The 17528-nt window shown below is 45.0% G+C and overlaps 1 protein-coding gene across 1 annotated transcript in view; it reads right to left on the bottom strand.

Annotated features, from left to right (window-relative positions):
- Nucleotides 1-3021: 3021 nt before the first annotated feature.
- Nucleotides 3022-17528, bottom strand: part of ADAMTS5 (ADAM metallopeptidase with thrombospondin type 1 motif 5) — a 38316-nt gene continuing 23809 nt past the window's right edge. Inside the window, exons 4-8 of the mRNA XM_066207637.1 lie at nt 15758-16041; nt 14466-14649; nt 13861-14036; nt 13039-13214; nt 3022-9694 (exon numbers count right to left, since the gene is read on the bottom strand). Coding sequence (XP_066063734.1) covers nt 9127-9694; nt 13039-13214; nt 13861-14036; nt 14466-14649; nt 15758-16041 — 1388 coding nt within the window. The 3' untranslated portion in view covers nt 3022-9126. The remainder of the gene's footprint in view (nt 9695-13038; nt 13215-13860; nt 14037-14465; nt 14650-15757; nt 16042-17528) is intronic.

Here is a 17528-nt window from a genome sequence, read left to right on the forward strand (position 1 = left end):
GACTGGAGCTATACTGGGAAAGCCTTGAGCAGGCTGAGGCAGGCAGAGACCTTCTGGAGGCAAAGCTGTTCCACAGCAACATCGCGACTTGCCTTAGGTTCTGGCTTCATCTCTTCCTGGCCTGTTTTGGGGGGAAAAATAGCCAAAGATGCCCAACAAACTCATCTCAAAATACTAAATACTCTGATGGAGAGGGAAGCAAAGCATCCTTTGGCTCTTTCTTCTGTTCTCTGAAGGAAAAGTTCTTCGCGTAGAATTCTTCAGAGTTTGATTTGATCCCGACACAGGGGTGGTGTTGTGATGGAGATTTTTTATTCCCTGCGTGCATGGAGAGGCTGAGGTTTCCACAGCCAGGTCCGGCCACTTCCCTTCTCCCTTTGAAACCAAACTGAGGAGCATTACAGCGTGCCCGTGCAGCCAAGTCTGCCTGTGTGTTTTGGCATCTGAATGCCAGACTGGTTGGTAATTTCCCCTTAAATCCTTTCATAGCTCGAATTCCTGTCGAAACAACCTCTATCCCTGCTTCGCCATGTCACCCCTCGCAAGCAACGCCAGCCCACGTTGCTTTCCTTCCTCCGTGTGCAGCGTGTATTTAACATGAAATATTGGCCCCAACACCCCCCTCCCCTCAGGACGGCTGTCAGATCTTTGCATGCCACATAAATATCAGTGAGGAAACATTCCTCCCGGCCCACACAGAATGCGCCCGGCGCTGTTTGTTCTGGACAAACCCCGGCCCAGCGCAGCGAGGCCTTCGGCAAAGGCCCGCTTCCAGTGGGCAGGGCCCGGCCTCAAACCGACCACTTTAAAGTGCTCTCGGAAAGTTTCCAGGGTAATTTTTGCTCCCCTTCAGCCACAGACCACCTTTACTAGGTAACCAAGCCTTGCCTGTTGGGCAGCTGCCATCGCGGCCCTTGCGCGCGTGGCCCGCCGCCAGCTCTCTCAACCGTTTCAAGATGTGAGCTCGCCGACGCTCTGGGGCACGGCGGCGGGACCGTCCTGGTGCTCGCTGGTGACATTCCTCTCTGCTCCCTCCACGGCCTTACAGGGCTGCTTTCCAACGGGCCTCTCCGCTGCACCGCCAGCCAGCTGCAATTTGCACCGTGGTTTTCCCCCTCCCCGAACGTAGGTTTTGTGCACCAACGCCTCCGTACGGCCCTGACGGTGGTTACTAGGGCCGAGTCCACATCTGCGAACCTCGGCAGGGCACGTGGCCTTCCGTCGTAAGGAAAATGTTCCACGGGCGTGGGATGCGTCCCGTCGGGAGAGGGCACGGCAGCTGCCACCCAGCAGCTTAGAGCTCCGAAGGGGTGAGGGCCCCTTCACCCTTCTTTCTCCCACGCCCACGTGTTCCAGAATTCCATCCAACTCCCTTGTCTCGCTGCATTTCTTTAGCAACTCTTGGAGCAGTCACTACGGTGGCAATGGCCAAAGCGGCTGTTTTAACAAGCTCGGCCTTCGATTGCTACAACAAAGCCTCCTGGAGCAGCTGCTTACGAAAACGTCGGAGTTTTCACTTAGATGTGGGTTTGTTCCCCAGAAAAATCAAGGGAAAGCAAAGAGATTGCTGCCCTGGCCCTCCAAGCGTGGAAAATATTATTTTTTCCTTGGCTTTTGTTGAATTATTTTTCCCATGCACTTACTCTTCAACACTGTCCTTGGGTCAGCTTAGAATGGCACACGGTCTAAGTATGATGGATTTATTGCTTTAAACTTCACAGAGTACTGGAGAATGAGGTAACAGCATAAGCCATGCGGAAAGACTTGGACATTTTTTAGTTTGATTACCGGATGTACTCGGAGGTTTCCAAAACTGATGTTTTTTTGTTTTTTTCCTTAAAAAAATAGGATTGGTTTGGCTAGAATACCGAAACAGGATCAAATCCATCTTGCATCCCCACCTAAAAATGAGATTTGGGTCTACAAGTTGAGAACCTTGGGAATAAAGATCTCCCTCCGCACATGTAATTACAGATAGTTTCTGAAGAGGTGAAATGTCACAGCATGATGAGGTGGAAAATGCATTATGAGAGAATGAGTTCATCTTCCTGATACAGAACAGTCCCTGCAGTAATGGGATTATGGCAGCAATGGACATTTGGAAAAGTCTGTAATGCTGTCTCTGCTCCATTTGATTTGTACACCAATGGATTCCCCTTGCCAGTAATGGCTTTCTCTGAGCTACTGCAAACTCTAAAATGGGAAAATAAAATGGAATTTTGGGAAGACAGGACCTGCCATGATCACAGTGATGCTGCAGCTTGTTCTGCAAAGCTGTGGAGGAGGCACTGATCTATGCCCGTGGTGGTAAAGAGCTTGGGCCCCTCTGTAGGTACTGACAGCTCTGTAAAGCTGCACTGCCATTGTTTAACAGCCTAGGAAGAAAAGCTGTTCCTAGCCTTATATAAACTTCCTGTAAATAAAAGCCAATTTCATTTACAATTTGTAAAACACGAGAAAGCAAAACCTCCAAGTTAATAAAAAGCGAAATCCCAAATTCATAAAAATGCCAGCAATCAATAGATTACACACACACACATGGGGTAAGACTTAGACAGGATGAGTTTGCTTTTACTTTTGGGAAGAATGTATTTTTGGAAAGCACCATTTTTGGGAACAAGAAAAAAAAAATCCCACCATAGCGTTGTGGAATGTGAAAGAATAAGCGAGAAATCAGCATGAAGAATGAATTATAAGGTTCTATTAGCAAAGTAAATCTTTGGAACAGTGCCTCTGAAGAGCCACACTTCAACTGGACTATCTGCATCTGTCTCCCCAAAAAAGCCTCTCACCTTTCTGTGCCACCACGTCAGCACAGAGTGCACCAACACCATCCCTTCTGGCAGGTCTTTACTGCTCTGAGATTGGTTTGGATGGGTAATCGTGAATCTCGTAACAGACACCACCCTCTGCACTTTCCTGCTGTTTCACAACTCCCCAGAACACTTCAGAACTCCACCCCACCACAATTAAAATGCAAGGTTTACATATAGAAAGAGTATTTAGGGCTTAAATCTATGCTCAAGACCTTTATGCTCATCTGCCTGCTGTGGGGCACAAAGAGCAGAGGCCCCCAAATACCCATATGAAGAAATATTTTGGACCTATGACACAATATGTATTTATTACTTTTACTGAAATCACAGAGTCAAGTGTTTTAAGATTACAGCTGGTAAATGATACACATGTAATAGTTTACAAAGCAAAAATATTGGCCTTCTGTGTGTCATTGTACAGTGTAGACCTTGCACAGTTCAGTTCAAATGGATTTATATCCTGCATGATGTAAACTGGCTGACGCAGTGGTGCTTTAAAAATATGAACTCCCTCTGATTAGACACAGACTAGGATGAAAAGTAAGTTTTGTGACACATCCTGGTTTCTGAAAGGGTACTGGTATTTCAGCCAGGTGACAAAGCGACTTCCTACAATATGCTGGCACCAACAGTGCAGAAAGAGGCACGTGAAGTAAACTAAGCAAACCCAAGCGTTGTGCTTTCCCCTTAGTCTTGCCTGCAACACCTTGTTCATTTTCTCTTCACTCATGCTAAGCAGATGACCCGGCAAAAAGAAGTTAAATTTATTCTCTACAGAATTATACCCTGTCCCCAACTTACTTAATTCGGCACATTATATCCTGTATCTGACGGGATTTTAACAATGCCTGTACGCCTGTCACTATGTTTCATAAGATAATCTACTTGCAGATTTCACAGTTCACATGATAAATTGTGTAAACCACTTACTATAAATAAAGAAAAAACTCCGCTGTCACAGTGGCGTAAGTCTGAAGCACCTCCAGCAAAGCCAAATGATGCCATGAAGTAACTCTAAATTTATGTGAGCTATTACTAAACCCAGTGTAACTTTTTCTCCCCCTGTGAGTGGGAGTTATGGAGACCCATAACAAGCAAGCACACACACAAAATATTCACCTGCACGTAGCCACGAGTGTCTGACCATGGCTGGTGTTCATGGGGAGGATTTTACTGTCCTTACACTGACTCTGAGCCTCCACAGACAACTTCCAGGGCAAAAGATGCTGTGAGCTTTGTCCTGTGACGCACAGAGCAGTAGGATGGTGTTGGGATGTTTGGTGTGGTGTGCGGAGAAGCTCTTACACCACTCACCCGTGTTTAGGGCTTTTCAAATTTTATCACCGAGAACTTGTGCTTGTGGTTAAACCTTCCAAGCCCCAAAGCACCTTTTGGGGTGCCAGCTGAGGAGCCAATAATCTCCCTTACATTAAGAGACATTGCTGGTGCATGTAATAAACCAGAAGTATCTGCATTTGCAATGTTATTTGAAACAAGAATTGAACTAGCTTTACTACATAAGAAAGTATAAGGGCACCCACAGGAAAAAAAAAAAAAACAAACCCAAAAAAACCCCCTTGAAAATGTTGCCCATGGCAAGTATGAATGCAGTCAGGCACTCTGGCAGCTCTATAAAAATCAAATCACTTCATGAAAAAAAAAAAAAAAAGGAAAAAATACTCCAAACCACATAACTTTTTTCCTGAAAATTCCAGCCTATGCCCAGAGAATCTAATTTTGCCTCTTGCTATAGGCTCCACTTCCTCAGTGACAACAGCATGCCATGAGGAGAAACCTTCACCTGGCACACACTGCTGAAAGCCCACAATTAATGATAAACCCCTGTTCAAAGCCTGCCCTTAAGATCATCAAAGCCCAGGCTTGTATTCCCTGGAATTTTGGATTGGGCCTCGAGAGAGGAAGGATCACCCACTGGCCAACCCCAATTCCTCTAAAGCCTGGTGGCTCACTCTGGCCTTGGGCAATGCCTGGGGGGCACAAGAGAGGCTGAGCTGGAATTTACCTCAGGTGAAGGTGGGCACTGGGAGCAAGGTGACTTCCAGCAGTTTGGATCCGTTAATGTGCAGTCTGTAGAACTGCCCTTGCAGAGCCATCTGTATTGGTAAATGAACTGACTGCAGAAAAGCTGGAGGTTTGACCACATCACATTCTTCCCCTCACACTGCAGCCGGTTCTAGTTCCCTTCAGGTCTGCACTAGCTGAACTGGAAGAAAAGTGGAAGCAAAGAGGTGTTATTCTCATGGAAACATGCTGTGCTGTTTGTTTTCTTTTTCCCATCTAACTTTGCCTGATGTGGTGCAAAGAGCTGAAAGACAATTAAGTAAAACATTGCAAAGCCTTCCGAGTTGGGCTTTTGACTTTTTATAGCCATATATACGTATTTATATATGTATAAAAACAGCAATAATGTGGAAAAAACAGCTTTTCCAATGGTTCAGCCCTCATAAACCAAATCGTAAGTTTATCAAGCTCTTTTATGAAGAGCCACCCAGGAGCTTTCTCTTTAGTGTTGTCACTTAAACATGAGAAGCTGCATGAGACAAGAGTGCTGGCAACTCAGAGGAACTTCACTCCCATGGAGAGGACTCCCAGTTACTGAAATTCTGCTACAATTTAAGCAAGGGGTACCACCAGCTTTGGGGTCACTCACTGAGGCCTCCAGCACGAACTGCGCTTGCCTTTGAGACACCAGTCTGTTCTCTGACTTCAATGGGAGCCACTACAGGGCTTTTCTTGGTCCACAGCAGGTGTCATCAAATTAAAAAGGCTGCTTCCCTAAGGAAAAGGTGGCAGCAGAAAAAGAATACACATCTACACGTGTGTATCCACATCTACTCCTGTTCCATGCAGAAGGCCTTCTCAATAAAATCATACAAAAAATGACCAGTGCCACGTATTATGTAAACTCACAAGGCGTACTTTCAACACAAATCCGAAGCATAAATTAAAAAGAGAGCCAGAAAAAGAGACAGAGACGAGAGCAAAAACATTTTAAATATAGAATTTGCACAATTGGTATTTCGTTAAATAAGAATAAATAAATTCATTACATCCGTTCACATACCAGTTGTAAAAACAATAAATTATTTTATTTTTTTCAGTGCTGTGTTGCTTTTTTTTTTTTTAATATTTTTTTTTTAACAGTTGTTATTAATCCACAAGATTATTCCCTCTTCCCCTTGTGATAAAACTGTTTCCACAGGAGGGCAGCTAAACTTAATTTCCTGTACGCGGTCAAACCAAAGATGCCAGGCTTTTTCCTAATGAGAATATCCCACTTGAAAAGCAGATGCTCAGGGGTCCAAATTCACCTCAAGGCACTGGGACCATGTCCCAAATTCAGAGTGAATTTAACGCTGGGACTGCTCCTGGCTGTGCCAAGAGCAGAATTCCAGTCTCCCATCCCCTTGGCGCATTTCGTGAATCCAGCTGGGTAGAAATGTAAACAATGATGTCACAGCGTGAGCGACACAGAATTCAGCTGAGAACAGACCCTGCACCAATTCTTCATTCATCAGGTACGTGGGACAGCCACCACTGCCACAGGCGAGGTTTGGAACAGGACCTGATTTAGGAACGCCTGAAAAAGCAAGTGCTGACTTCCCCTTTCTCCTACACTTTTAGGGTCTTGCCTTGGTCTGTTCCCTTTGCCCCCTCACATCTTTGCTTGTGCCAATTTGCTTCACTGCTACACTGGTGAAAATCACTGCAGTGGTTTCCTCTCGTGTTTATTCCTAAAAAACCTCTTTTCACTTTAAAAGACACTCCTGATTTAAGGAAGATCTGAATGTATACCCACATGCCTAGATAGCGTCCAACAGCTTTGCTCAGCCTGCTGAATACACAATAAATTATTACCATGATGCAAACACAAGTACTTGCACATTCTGTCTCCATCATGACAACACAAACACCACTTAATGCAGCAGCTGTATGCTGAGACAAATGTTCTCTATGCTGAGACACATCAGATCTCCCGATTTTTCCTCTCATGACTGTTTCTATTTGTTATGGACTTTTTGGAGAGGTTCTAGGACATGTGTAATACACACACAAGCAGCAAAATTAGATTATTTGGAAGGAAAAACAAGGCATTTCAAAGTGATCTTATTTTAACAGGCAGAGGAGTCGTAAATGTTTACTTTCCAGCACTCTGTTCTTTGATTGGGATCAAAAATAAATGGAGAGTATTCCTCAAGATCCACAGTTTTGCACAGGGTCTGCTCCTGAACAGAAGGCCACACCGTTTTTGAAAGCTGATTAATAACATTTGTTGGCAATCCACTGAACAGAGGAGGAGGCCCTGCCCTTGGTACTGTTTATTTAAAACAGGGTAGAAAACCAGATCCTTCTCCAGATTTCACAGTTGTAGATGTAGCAACTCTATGCTGTTTTGAAATCATCACATGATTTTTTAGAGTTCACACAAACATGCCACAGTTGCAAAAACATGTTTGTGTCAGCCTGGAGTCGGACCTGCCCTTCTTGCTCCACACTCCAGCAAGTTTTCCCTGCTGATTTCATGCCTGGGATTTTCAGAAGAGCCTGAGGTGTTTCAGTGCTCAAGCACCACTGACTTACAGCTGAGGTCTGTCTGAAAATCCTCCTGCAGTCTCCTACTCTCCTGTATGGATGAACAAAGGAGTAAAAGATGGGGTTCTACTTACATCGGTGTGTTTCTTTTACCATTTCTTTTGGTACCTGTTACCTTGGGGTCTAATTCAAAGCCTGTTCATATTAAGGAGAGCAATTTCACCAGGGCTGCTCTCAGGCCTCCACCTGCACGAGGTGAAATGCCCAGCCTCAGTCACACAACTTCCACAAGACAATAACAGGATTCAGGAATTGCTGCCAAGGAAAACTGTTACCAGCTACTGCCTGTGCTGTGGAAACAGTCTTATTGATATTGGACAAGTCCTCCACATCCTGATGTGGTTTGACTTTCTAGTGACCCCTCTTCCTCCCAAATGTGGTAGATACACAAAACATGAATGCCTTCTATAGCTTTAAAAAAAACCCCCAAAACACACACAAAACAATTAAAAAAAAAAAAAAAAGACAAATAGTTACAAACTTTTGCTGGTAAGATGAATACCAGAGTTAGACACGATGGACAAAACAGTGATAAAATATTAACTGCTTGCTGTGTTTTTTTTGACCTTGATAGCCTCTTGAAAAGATGAAGGTACATTACACATTGTTAAATTCAAGGTGGAAGCCGTAGAGAAAATACCAGAGAAAGCAGCTGAACGCAGCCTCAGAATATCTGAGTTAGAAGACACTCTGATTACCTCACCTGTGATTTTTGGTTCTCCAACTAGTTTTCTACAAAGTACAGTATGCCTTTGTCTCATGGAGAGGAGCAGCTCTTGTTCAGTGACAACAAGGAGCCCAGGCTGTGACCCAGCTGGAGCCAGGGACGTTTACAAGCACAGCACACAAACTCCTCCTGGCTGCCAGCTCCTCCTTGGGTGCACACCTGACACACAGACACACACGGGGAGGAGCGGCTGATGCTCCTGCTGCTGGAGCACTGTGGGGTTCCCTGCTCTGCAAGCTGCTGCAAGGCTCCTCCTGAGAATTTGGGGGTCCAAACACAGGATTTGTCAGACACTAACGATGCACTGTCAGGAAATTCCTACCACGAAACACATTATTTCCTTTTGTCAAAACCAAAAGGCATCACTTTTTAAAACCAGCAGCAAGCTCTCCATTTTCCAGTAAAACATCTGCTGCCCTTTCTGAAGGATGGACCAAGTCCACGAGGGCTGCAGATATACTTTGGTCAATCGTTTTGCTTATGTAGTTTGTCTTTTGATTTTTTTAATAGAAGGAAGTGATATAAAGTGATATACCAACTGAAAGATATTTACAAAACAGTATAAAATAAGCTACTGCGGGATCATGGGGACACGTGACGTTTCCTAAGGACATACTGTAGTAGAGGTAGGTGAAAAAGGGGAGATGATTCTGTAACCTTCAAATATCCCAGGATCCTCCATTCACTAGTTTCTCTTCTTTTGCATTACTTTATTTTACGTTTTTGCAGACACAGAGGGCTTAGAACAACTCGAACGCTTACTTTCTTTGACATATTAAGACCACCCAACTATTCTTTAAAGCAGTGCACATCTTCATTTGGTCCAAACAGGCAGATTCTGCCCATAATTCGAGACTGAACGCAAGTACATGGAAGCCTTCGCTTCTCTCTGTCTGGGCAGACCTGACACCAGCACGCCCCCAACGGCTTCCTCAAACCTCTTTGAAAGAAGCTCCACGCCACCGCAGGTTAGCACTTCTTCAGCAAGCACTGTTTGAAGGCGGAGGGTCTCTGGGAGAGCAGACATCCCTTGGCCAGCTTGCCGTGCCCGTCCTTGCACTGCACAGTCCTGGTGTGCCAGCCCGTGTCGCACGTTCGAGAGCAGGAGAGCCAGGGCCCCGTCACCCAGCGGGGCTGCGCCGCCGCCGCCGTCACTCTGCCGCCGCCGCTGCTGGGGACGGAGTTTGGCAGCTGCGCCTGTTTCTTTGGCACGAAGAAGCTGTAGCGCACGTCCACGGGCTGCGTGGGGTCGGTGGCCAGGATCTGCACGATCAGGACCTCCTTGGTGGCCGCGTGGCCCATGGCGTGCAGGAAGTCGTCCTTGTGGCTCCAGCCGCTGTAGTTCATGACGGTGCCGTTGACGTCGATGATGGTTTCCGAGGTGGAGATCATGTATTTCCCGTTGACCAGGTACTCCCCGTTCTTCTTCTTCAGCGCCAGGTAGGCCATGAACCTGCTCTGGTCCTTGCTCTTGAACTGCCGCACTTTGATGTGGGTCGCCCCCTCTGGGATCTTCACCACGTCCGTGTAGCCCTTGCTGGAGGGAGGGAGAGAGGGAAGAGTCTCACTGCAACGCCTCACAAAGCCACTGGCATGACACAGAACCACAGCATCGACCAGGCTGCAACAGATCTTTGAGTCCAACCTCTGGACAACAACATTTTGCTCCCTTTCAGCCCAGGCCACCTGGATTTTCCCTGAGATTAATTTGACCAGGTTCCACTCTTGGCCTGCTGTGCTGTTCTTCACGTTCTCCAAGAAGTTTCTACTGCACTTCGTGCAGATTGCTTAATCTTTAGCTTTAGGGACAGCTTGACGTGGGTCAGATACCAGAGGAATGAAAAATAACAGATAGCTTATAGATTTCAGCAAAGGGTGGGAGATATGAAATACGATGCACGCGCTGCCTGCCAAGGAAAAGATAATGAGATCTGCATTGGTTACAGCTGTTCCTTGCTGTCTTTGCTATAATGATGATTAAGGAAAGCACGAGCGGAGGAACAGCTGGGTAGAGGTACCTTGGGAACATTTAAAAATAAGCTTGATCACCGAGGAAAAATTTGTTTACTTTGAAACTAATAAAGCCAAAGATTAATCGTCAAGTGTCTAATAAGAGGGGCACCCAAAGGCTTCATTTGTACCATTGTGGAGTTCTCTGCTACTTGAGATTGAGAAAAAGAGATTAAACTCTTTTACCAAGAGCGACAAGCATTCAAAATCTGCAAGTGTGCTGGAATTTATCACTATCTCAAGTATGCTATTTTAACTTCACTGATACATAGAAAAAAAAATTTAAAGGCTTTACATAGCTCTAAGCTACCAGCTGGACTTTGGAGATGTGTTTTCATGCCTAAGCCTGTGACAAAGCCACCCTGAAAGTACATCATACCTGAGAGGTTTAATGAGAAAATAAATTAAAAATACATAAAAGTGATGGCATCTCCTTTGGGATTGTTTGAAGAACAGACTGCTAATTTTGAGAGCTTTTGGCTGCACAAGTAGACACTGCACATATTACAGACGAAACATTTGTGCTGATCCCCTGCTATTTCCAGCAGTTATGGGACAATGACTTAGGACTCCACTGATTTAGCACCTCCATAAAGCTGGAGAAATACGGTGTGTGAGTCCCAGGCTGGAGACTCTGCTCTACAACACTGCACAAATACTTTTACACAAGAATTGCCAGAATAACTCAGTTCAAACATGTCATTAAAGTTACAAAATCATTTGTTCAAAACCTACAAGCAGTCCTGGAGAATTCGAGTTGTCTGCACAAAGAGCTGTAATGCTCCATCTGCATAGAGACGCACATGCAGATTAATTCCCCTCTTTCCCAACTTCTGATAATTTGGCTTTACAGCTTTTTAAACAAAGAATCTCAGGAAGCAAATTTCCCAGAAGATTCTGTTTTGCCTGCTTTAAAAGGGAAAAAAAAAAGGCACAAACAAATGTTGTCATGGCAATTGTCTGCAATGGGAAATACTAGTTTTGCCTTGTACATTTCAATTTCCCTGAACATTTAATGTACAGGTTGTTAAAAGTTTATAGTGGACAGCCACAAGGGCCCTGCCATTTTTCAGTGGAAGAAAGACAATTTTCCTACCAGCACTGCCCTTTCAAACAAAACTGTAAAAACAGTTTACAGACAATTAAGATTTCACTGTTTTAATCGGGGGTTTGTTTTAACGTCAATTACTCGCAGAGAAGAATTGCCTAAAACAACTTTTCCAGTAAAAATAATGCAGCAGTCCCAAATCCAATCAAAATGATATTAGAACATAACTTTGCCCTCTGGCCAGTCTCGTGACACTTTAAAAGGCATGATTTGAGGAGTAAGACGGTAACTTCACAGGGATAATTATAATAAATCTCTCCATTTCCAAGTGTATCCACGATACAAATCTGGGCCTCCTGAAATTTATGGAGCCCCTCTAACACTTTTCCCGGAGCTTGATCACTACCAAATCACATGAAATACATCTCCCACTGTCACCGCCATTTAGACATTCCCAGACATGCCAATATTTACAAATTGGAAAAGAGTTGGTTTATAGAATTTCTAATTTGGTTGGAAAGCCGTTCTTTCTGGCAGAGATGTTTTGGCATCGTTAGGTGAGCAATCATTGGTTTACCAGGAAGAAGATCAGTAATGTTTATTTTTAGAATAAATTCACTCTCCAAGCCATTTTTGACTGCTATTAATCAGTCTGGCGAAATGTATAGAAATGAAAGATCATTTCAGGAGTCAGATTTCAACTTCTGGTAGCTGTCAACATGCTATGTAAGAAATTTGGAATATATAAAATCAAGCTCATATATAAAAGACGCTTAATGCAGTCACTGATTCCAAGTAGAAACTGTCAACTAAAAGTTCCTATGTGCAGATCAGTCCTTTGAGACCTTGGAATCTGTATAAATGATGATTAAAAATCCCAATTTTTCTATGAATCTTAAGAATTGAAGGGGGAAAAAAATGAGTTGACAGAAAGTACTTACTTGAGATTGATCTATCAGTACTGCCACCAGTGTGGTGAGGGAAAACCATGGCAGGAGTTCCTTTTATTTTACTTGTATTAAGTTTTATAACAGCTAAAAGGTGAACTCTGACAGAGAAATGGCTCTTGGATAACTGCTTATAAATATTTTGACTTTAAAAAAATCCATCTGGAGATTGCTATTATGCCAGTGGACATGAAGGGATATGAAGGGATATAGTCATGGGTGAGCCTGTGTATGATACTTCTGGTATCTCATCTGTTTACCTGAGCTCCACACATACTCAGCAGTGGGAAAAGGGAATTTTTGGGTATAATCTCTCTCACTGTCAAGGAAGGTGTTTACAGCTGTCTGCTTCTCTACACTTCTCATACAAGGAATGCGTGTCACCAGATCAGGTGGGATGTCCTCAGTGCCACTCAAAAGAGATGAGATGAAAAAGCATTCTCAGGGTGTAACTTGCTGATGCAGCAACAAGTGGGAAATGCAAAATCTCTGGGAGATGCAGATCATTCTGCTCCCAACAACTTTCTGATTCACTTCTCTTTTCCTGGGCCCTCTGGTAACAACAGTCCATCTGACACATCAAGATCTGCAAGTGGCATGAGCTGCTAAGCTTTATTCCTGTTGACGCTCACCTGCTTCACTAGCACTACGTGTCAGGAATGAGCTGGGTGCAGTGCTTTGCCAGCTGATGCTTTGCCAGTTTCAGGATCATGCTAGGAGCCAGCTGTGCACATCTGGAAAGTGCAATAAGCTACAAACAGCGTGTTTTTCCCCCCCTCCCCGTGAAAGCCAATTGGATGTAGACACAGCAAGCAAGCAGCACATGGCAGAGTAACTATCTGCACAACGAGCTGTATTTGCTGTTGGGATCAGTACCTCTTTTTGGTGAAGGTTCCCATGACTTTAGTGCAGCTGGAGTTGTCTCCTCCACACACCCCACACTTGTCATACTGGAGCTTGGAGCCGATGATGCCGTCACAGCCCGTTCGGATGCACTTCCCGCGGACACACACCGAGTTGCTGTAGGGTCGACACTCCGTGCCATCAGTGACCTGGGCAAGCAAATAAAACTTGGCTCAAACTGCCACAGGAATTTGCAGGGTTGGACCCACCTGGCAAAACCCAGTTCCTTTTTTTAAGTCACCAGCTCAGAGCAGGTCGCCTGCCCTGATAGACCAGACTGAGCTTCTCTAATATTGATGGTAAAAAAGCAGATGAAATTGAGCAAAAGGACAAAAGCAAGGAGAGCTGACTTTCAGTCTGGATTGCATCTGATAGAACAAACCGACCACAAGACACATCTGTACAACTAATTATCCTATGCTAATTGATTCTTTAGGAGTTAGTCTGGACTCCTTAAACATACTCTTCTCCTAATACTCTTTCTTTTCCAGAAAACCCCATAACGACAGAAAACTCCAGGCGGAAAGCCCTTTATCCACTACAGAAAACAAACTAGTGCAGAGAGGCCCATATTTTTCATGCATTCACATACTGAGCTGTGGAAAAACTTCTCTCATTTTAGAGGCCAGTTCTGCCCCTAAGGTACAACCACTGGATCGAACCATTAAATCTGATCACACAATTAAGTATTTGAATCATATGATTAACTTCTTTTCCCCGGTTGTTGGGAAAGGTTTCTAAAATACGGGACACGTCTTAACTGGAGCATGAGACCCTGAGCGGAGCTGCCATTACCTTCTGAGAAAACACCACATAATAACCGGTTCCTTTGGCTCGGCAGGTCAGCTTGCAGACGTCTCCAGGCAGGACTCCAGCGTACTTGGGGACCCATTCCACGAAAGTCTTGACCCCCTTTGCATCAGACTGATAGCCATTCCTTGCTTCACACTGCTCTTGTCGAAAGGATTTAGCTGTGGAATTATTCACATCATTAGCGGCTATTTCAGACCACGCTGCAAATATCATTATGTCCATCTACTATTCCCATTTCTTCCCTGTATCATTTTCAAGCTACGTCACACCACTTCTTTACTTAGAACTGGCCTTCCAATCCCTCTACTGCTTTAGCTTGGAAATCTCCCCATGACATAACAAGCATTAAAAGCCTGAAGTTTGATGTTTCATTTTAGAGGACTGATGTTTTCTCGCTCCAGCGTCCTTTCTCCACGGTATCCAGGGCGAGGTGTGGGTGAAGAATTAGGATATTGTACTAATGGTGAGTGTCTTGCCTTGATAAACACATTTTGGGGAGGCTCCAGGGAGCCTTTACTGTGTGGTTTCAGGGCAGACAATCAGTGTTCAGTGCCTGTGAGGGGAGGGCTGGAGAGGAGGGCACTCACCGTTGGCGGGGCAGGGAGTGACGTTGCAGGAGCGGTAGATGGCCCGCTTGCCTGTGCAGTACCTCCCGTTGTTCCTGGGGGCTGGGTTGTTGCAGTGGCGATAGGCAAACTGAACTCCTCCCCCACAGGTCCGGGAGCACTGTCCCCAGGGCCCCCAGGAGCCCCAGTTGCCGTGGCTTGAAGCCTGGAAAACACACGGAACAGCAGGAGGTGAGTTTGTCATCCAAGCGTGAATGGAGCTGTTACCTGAAAGTCAATGCTAATGCTTTCCTCAACTGAAGGCATTTCCCTCAGTTGGCCATTCAGGGATAACAAGTCTTAGGAACCTTCTTTCTCCCAGCAAAGTTAATTTCTATCTTTTATTTGCACACTCTGACATCTCATTTGCACTGTGGGTGCAAAGCCAATTCCACCTTCAGCCTCTTCATGGAACACACCCACAGTTTCATGGGCTGCTCTCTTATTTTTTGTTATTCCAGCCCCTCAAACTGGCTTCAAGGGGTTCAGCTTCCAGAATATATCCCTACTGCTAATCTGAGATTAATTAAATCCAACTATTGTGATGTGAAACTATTGCTCGGAATTACTGGCAAGAGATGGAGTTGTCAACTCAGCTACATTGGCTACAGCATTGCAGTATCAAGTAGAAGTACAGAAATCCATTAGAAAGGGTATAGAAATCCATTTTAAAAGTGTTACAGGGGCTGTAGCTTGATTTGAATGGCTCCCGTGGTTTGCAAATATTTTCACAAAGCTCTGCAAGTCCACATCTCTTCAGTGGGTGTAACAGAAGGGGCTACTGTCTACCTAGAGAATTTAGGAGTATCTGAATTGTGCAGCTGACAGCTCTCAAGAGCCCGGGGATTCTCTGTCACTGGAGGCACAAACTTTCCTGATCCAGAAGTTATATTCTGGATTCATTTCATCTGCCTTGTTCTTCATTAGAAGTAGGGCCCTGGGGCCTTTCAGATGAGGGGTGTTAAGTTAAATGCGGAGATGGGGTTTATCTTGCAAGTCCTGATAAGTGCCATTTACTGAATGGGCAAACCACCTCCTCCGAAAGGATGTTCCTTCCCAGTCTGCCAGGGATGAAGGCTTTCCTCAAAAATAAAATACACTTCCTAAAACTCAGCAGCACTTCCTCAGCAGCAAGAACACCCCAATTATGTGCTGAACAACCAAGGCAGCTCTCAATCTCACTTCCACTCAGCCGTTTTCACTCCCACTAAACTGAGCACCTCCAAGGGATCACCTTTCCAAACTCCCCTCGGCGTCAACGGCCGCTAACTCACCGAGTAGTACTTCTTCTTGGTTTTGTCCACGCATTTCCCTTGGAGGCAGATCCTTCCCTTGCCACAGGGGGTTCCCTCCACGGCGGGCAGCTTCTTGGTGAGGCAGACCATCTGTCCCTGGCGCACCACGGCGCACCAGAGGCGCGAGCACACGTCCATGCCGGGGCACACCGTGTACTCGGCGCCGAAGGCCAGCTTGCACTGCCGGATGGCGTCGTACGTCTGTCCCGGCAGCTCCTCGGGGCCCACGATGTGCTTCCTGGGCTGGTCCAGCAGGCAGTTTCCTGGAAGAGCAAGGCAAGTTGTTGTTTATTCTGTTATTTGCTGCTATTTCCCACCCTTCCCTGCAGTGCCGCAAAGTCGTTGGGGAGACAGCGAACGTCCTTCGAAGGACGGTGATGTGAAGACTCTGAGGTCTTCTCGAGGTCAGACTGCTGCCACTGTGTTCTGACCCCGCTGCTGAGCTGCCTGTTCCCAGCCTGAGGTGCAAATGAGTTTTACTCAGGTCCTTTCAATCCTTTTATGGCCTTTCAATCCTTTATGCAAGACTCAGAACACATTCTGTGCTATTTACTGGTTGTGATTTAAGGAGTGAGCAAGACTCGTGTAAGCAAGACTCAAAGTTGTCATTGGAGTTTTAAATCAGGCCGTCAGAAATAGTAAAGCTTCTAAAGGAATGCCAGAAAAATCAAAAAGCACACACTTGTGGCCAGCGGGTCCAAAAAAACCCAAACAAAACAGGTCGAAAAATAAAAATTTCTACCAGGCCAAAGGAAAAACATAAGCCGTGTATCAAAACCGATGTTGGCACTAAAGCTGGATTGCCCTTTTCTTCTAAGGAGTGACACTTGGCTGCTCATGGAACTCGTTTGAAAAGAGTTATCCATTTTATACAAAAACCCATAAATGAACGTAAAGATCTGTATATGTGTTTAAGGTCTGCAGTGGTCAAGATCTGTCTGGCACATTCTAAAAACGAGAATTCACATTTATGTTCTAGGTTTCTTCTGATAGCTGGGTTTTTTTTACTGTTGAAAACCTCAGTTGTTGACATGCAGAACTATTTATTCAGTGTAACCTCTTTTACACTTCATGAAAGGGATATGTGGTCTGGGCAAGCTTCACTCATCCTCGGCCAAAATAACTCACCACAATTTACCTCACTTTGGACTCCACACCAGCGTTCTTCACTTGCACCATGGCTGAAAAAAGCCTATCTATAAAACCCTCACTATTTACACTAAATGGAATGGAAGCTCAAGCTATGCCAGGGAGTTTAAGCAAACCGAACACCCCACTTCTCAATAGCTGGAGTTTCCCTTTCAAAACACACACTTGCTGTAACTGCTCTGCTCTTCTAAAGACTAATGCCAATTAGCCAAATTAGCCAAAAATTCTTTCTGCATGATGACTTACAACCAAAAACTCGGTCTTGTTAAACCTGTTCCATTTGCTGACCCTGGTTTACCCTAGCCTTGTATTTAATCTGGATTACGCTGAATTTTTAATGCAGACAAGGTGTGCCATAGCTAGCTGTCATGAGATAAAGATAATTAAAAACACCCTGGGTTGTTGTAGTGTAAAATATTAGAGATGGGATGGAGATTAAGGAAGCATCCATCTTTTTTCCTAAAGTTTGTGGAAATAATCTGCCAGAGTTCTGGCAAAAAAACACCTTGTAAAAGTAACAGTGGAAATCCTCTTTCATATACCTTGTGAGGAGGGAGGAAGCCACTGAAATGTGAGGGCAGCGATGGGAAGGCTGTAGCAT

The sequence above is a fragment of the Chamaea fasciata genome, unplaced genomic scaffold (assembly GCF_029207755.1).
Source record: "Chamaea fasciata isolate MVZ Bird 193981 ecotype frontalis unplaced genomic scaffold, bChaFas1.0.hap1 SCAF_2, whole genome shotgun sequence".
NCBI lineage: Eukaryota > Metazoa > Chordata > Aves > Passeriformes > Sylviidae > Chamaea > Chamaea fasciata.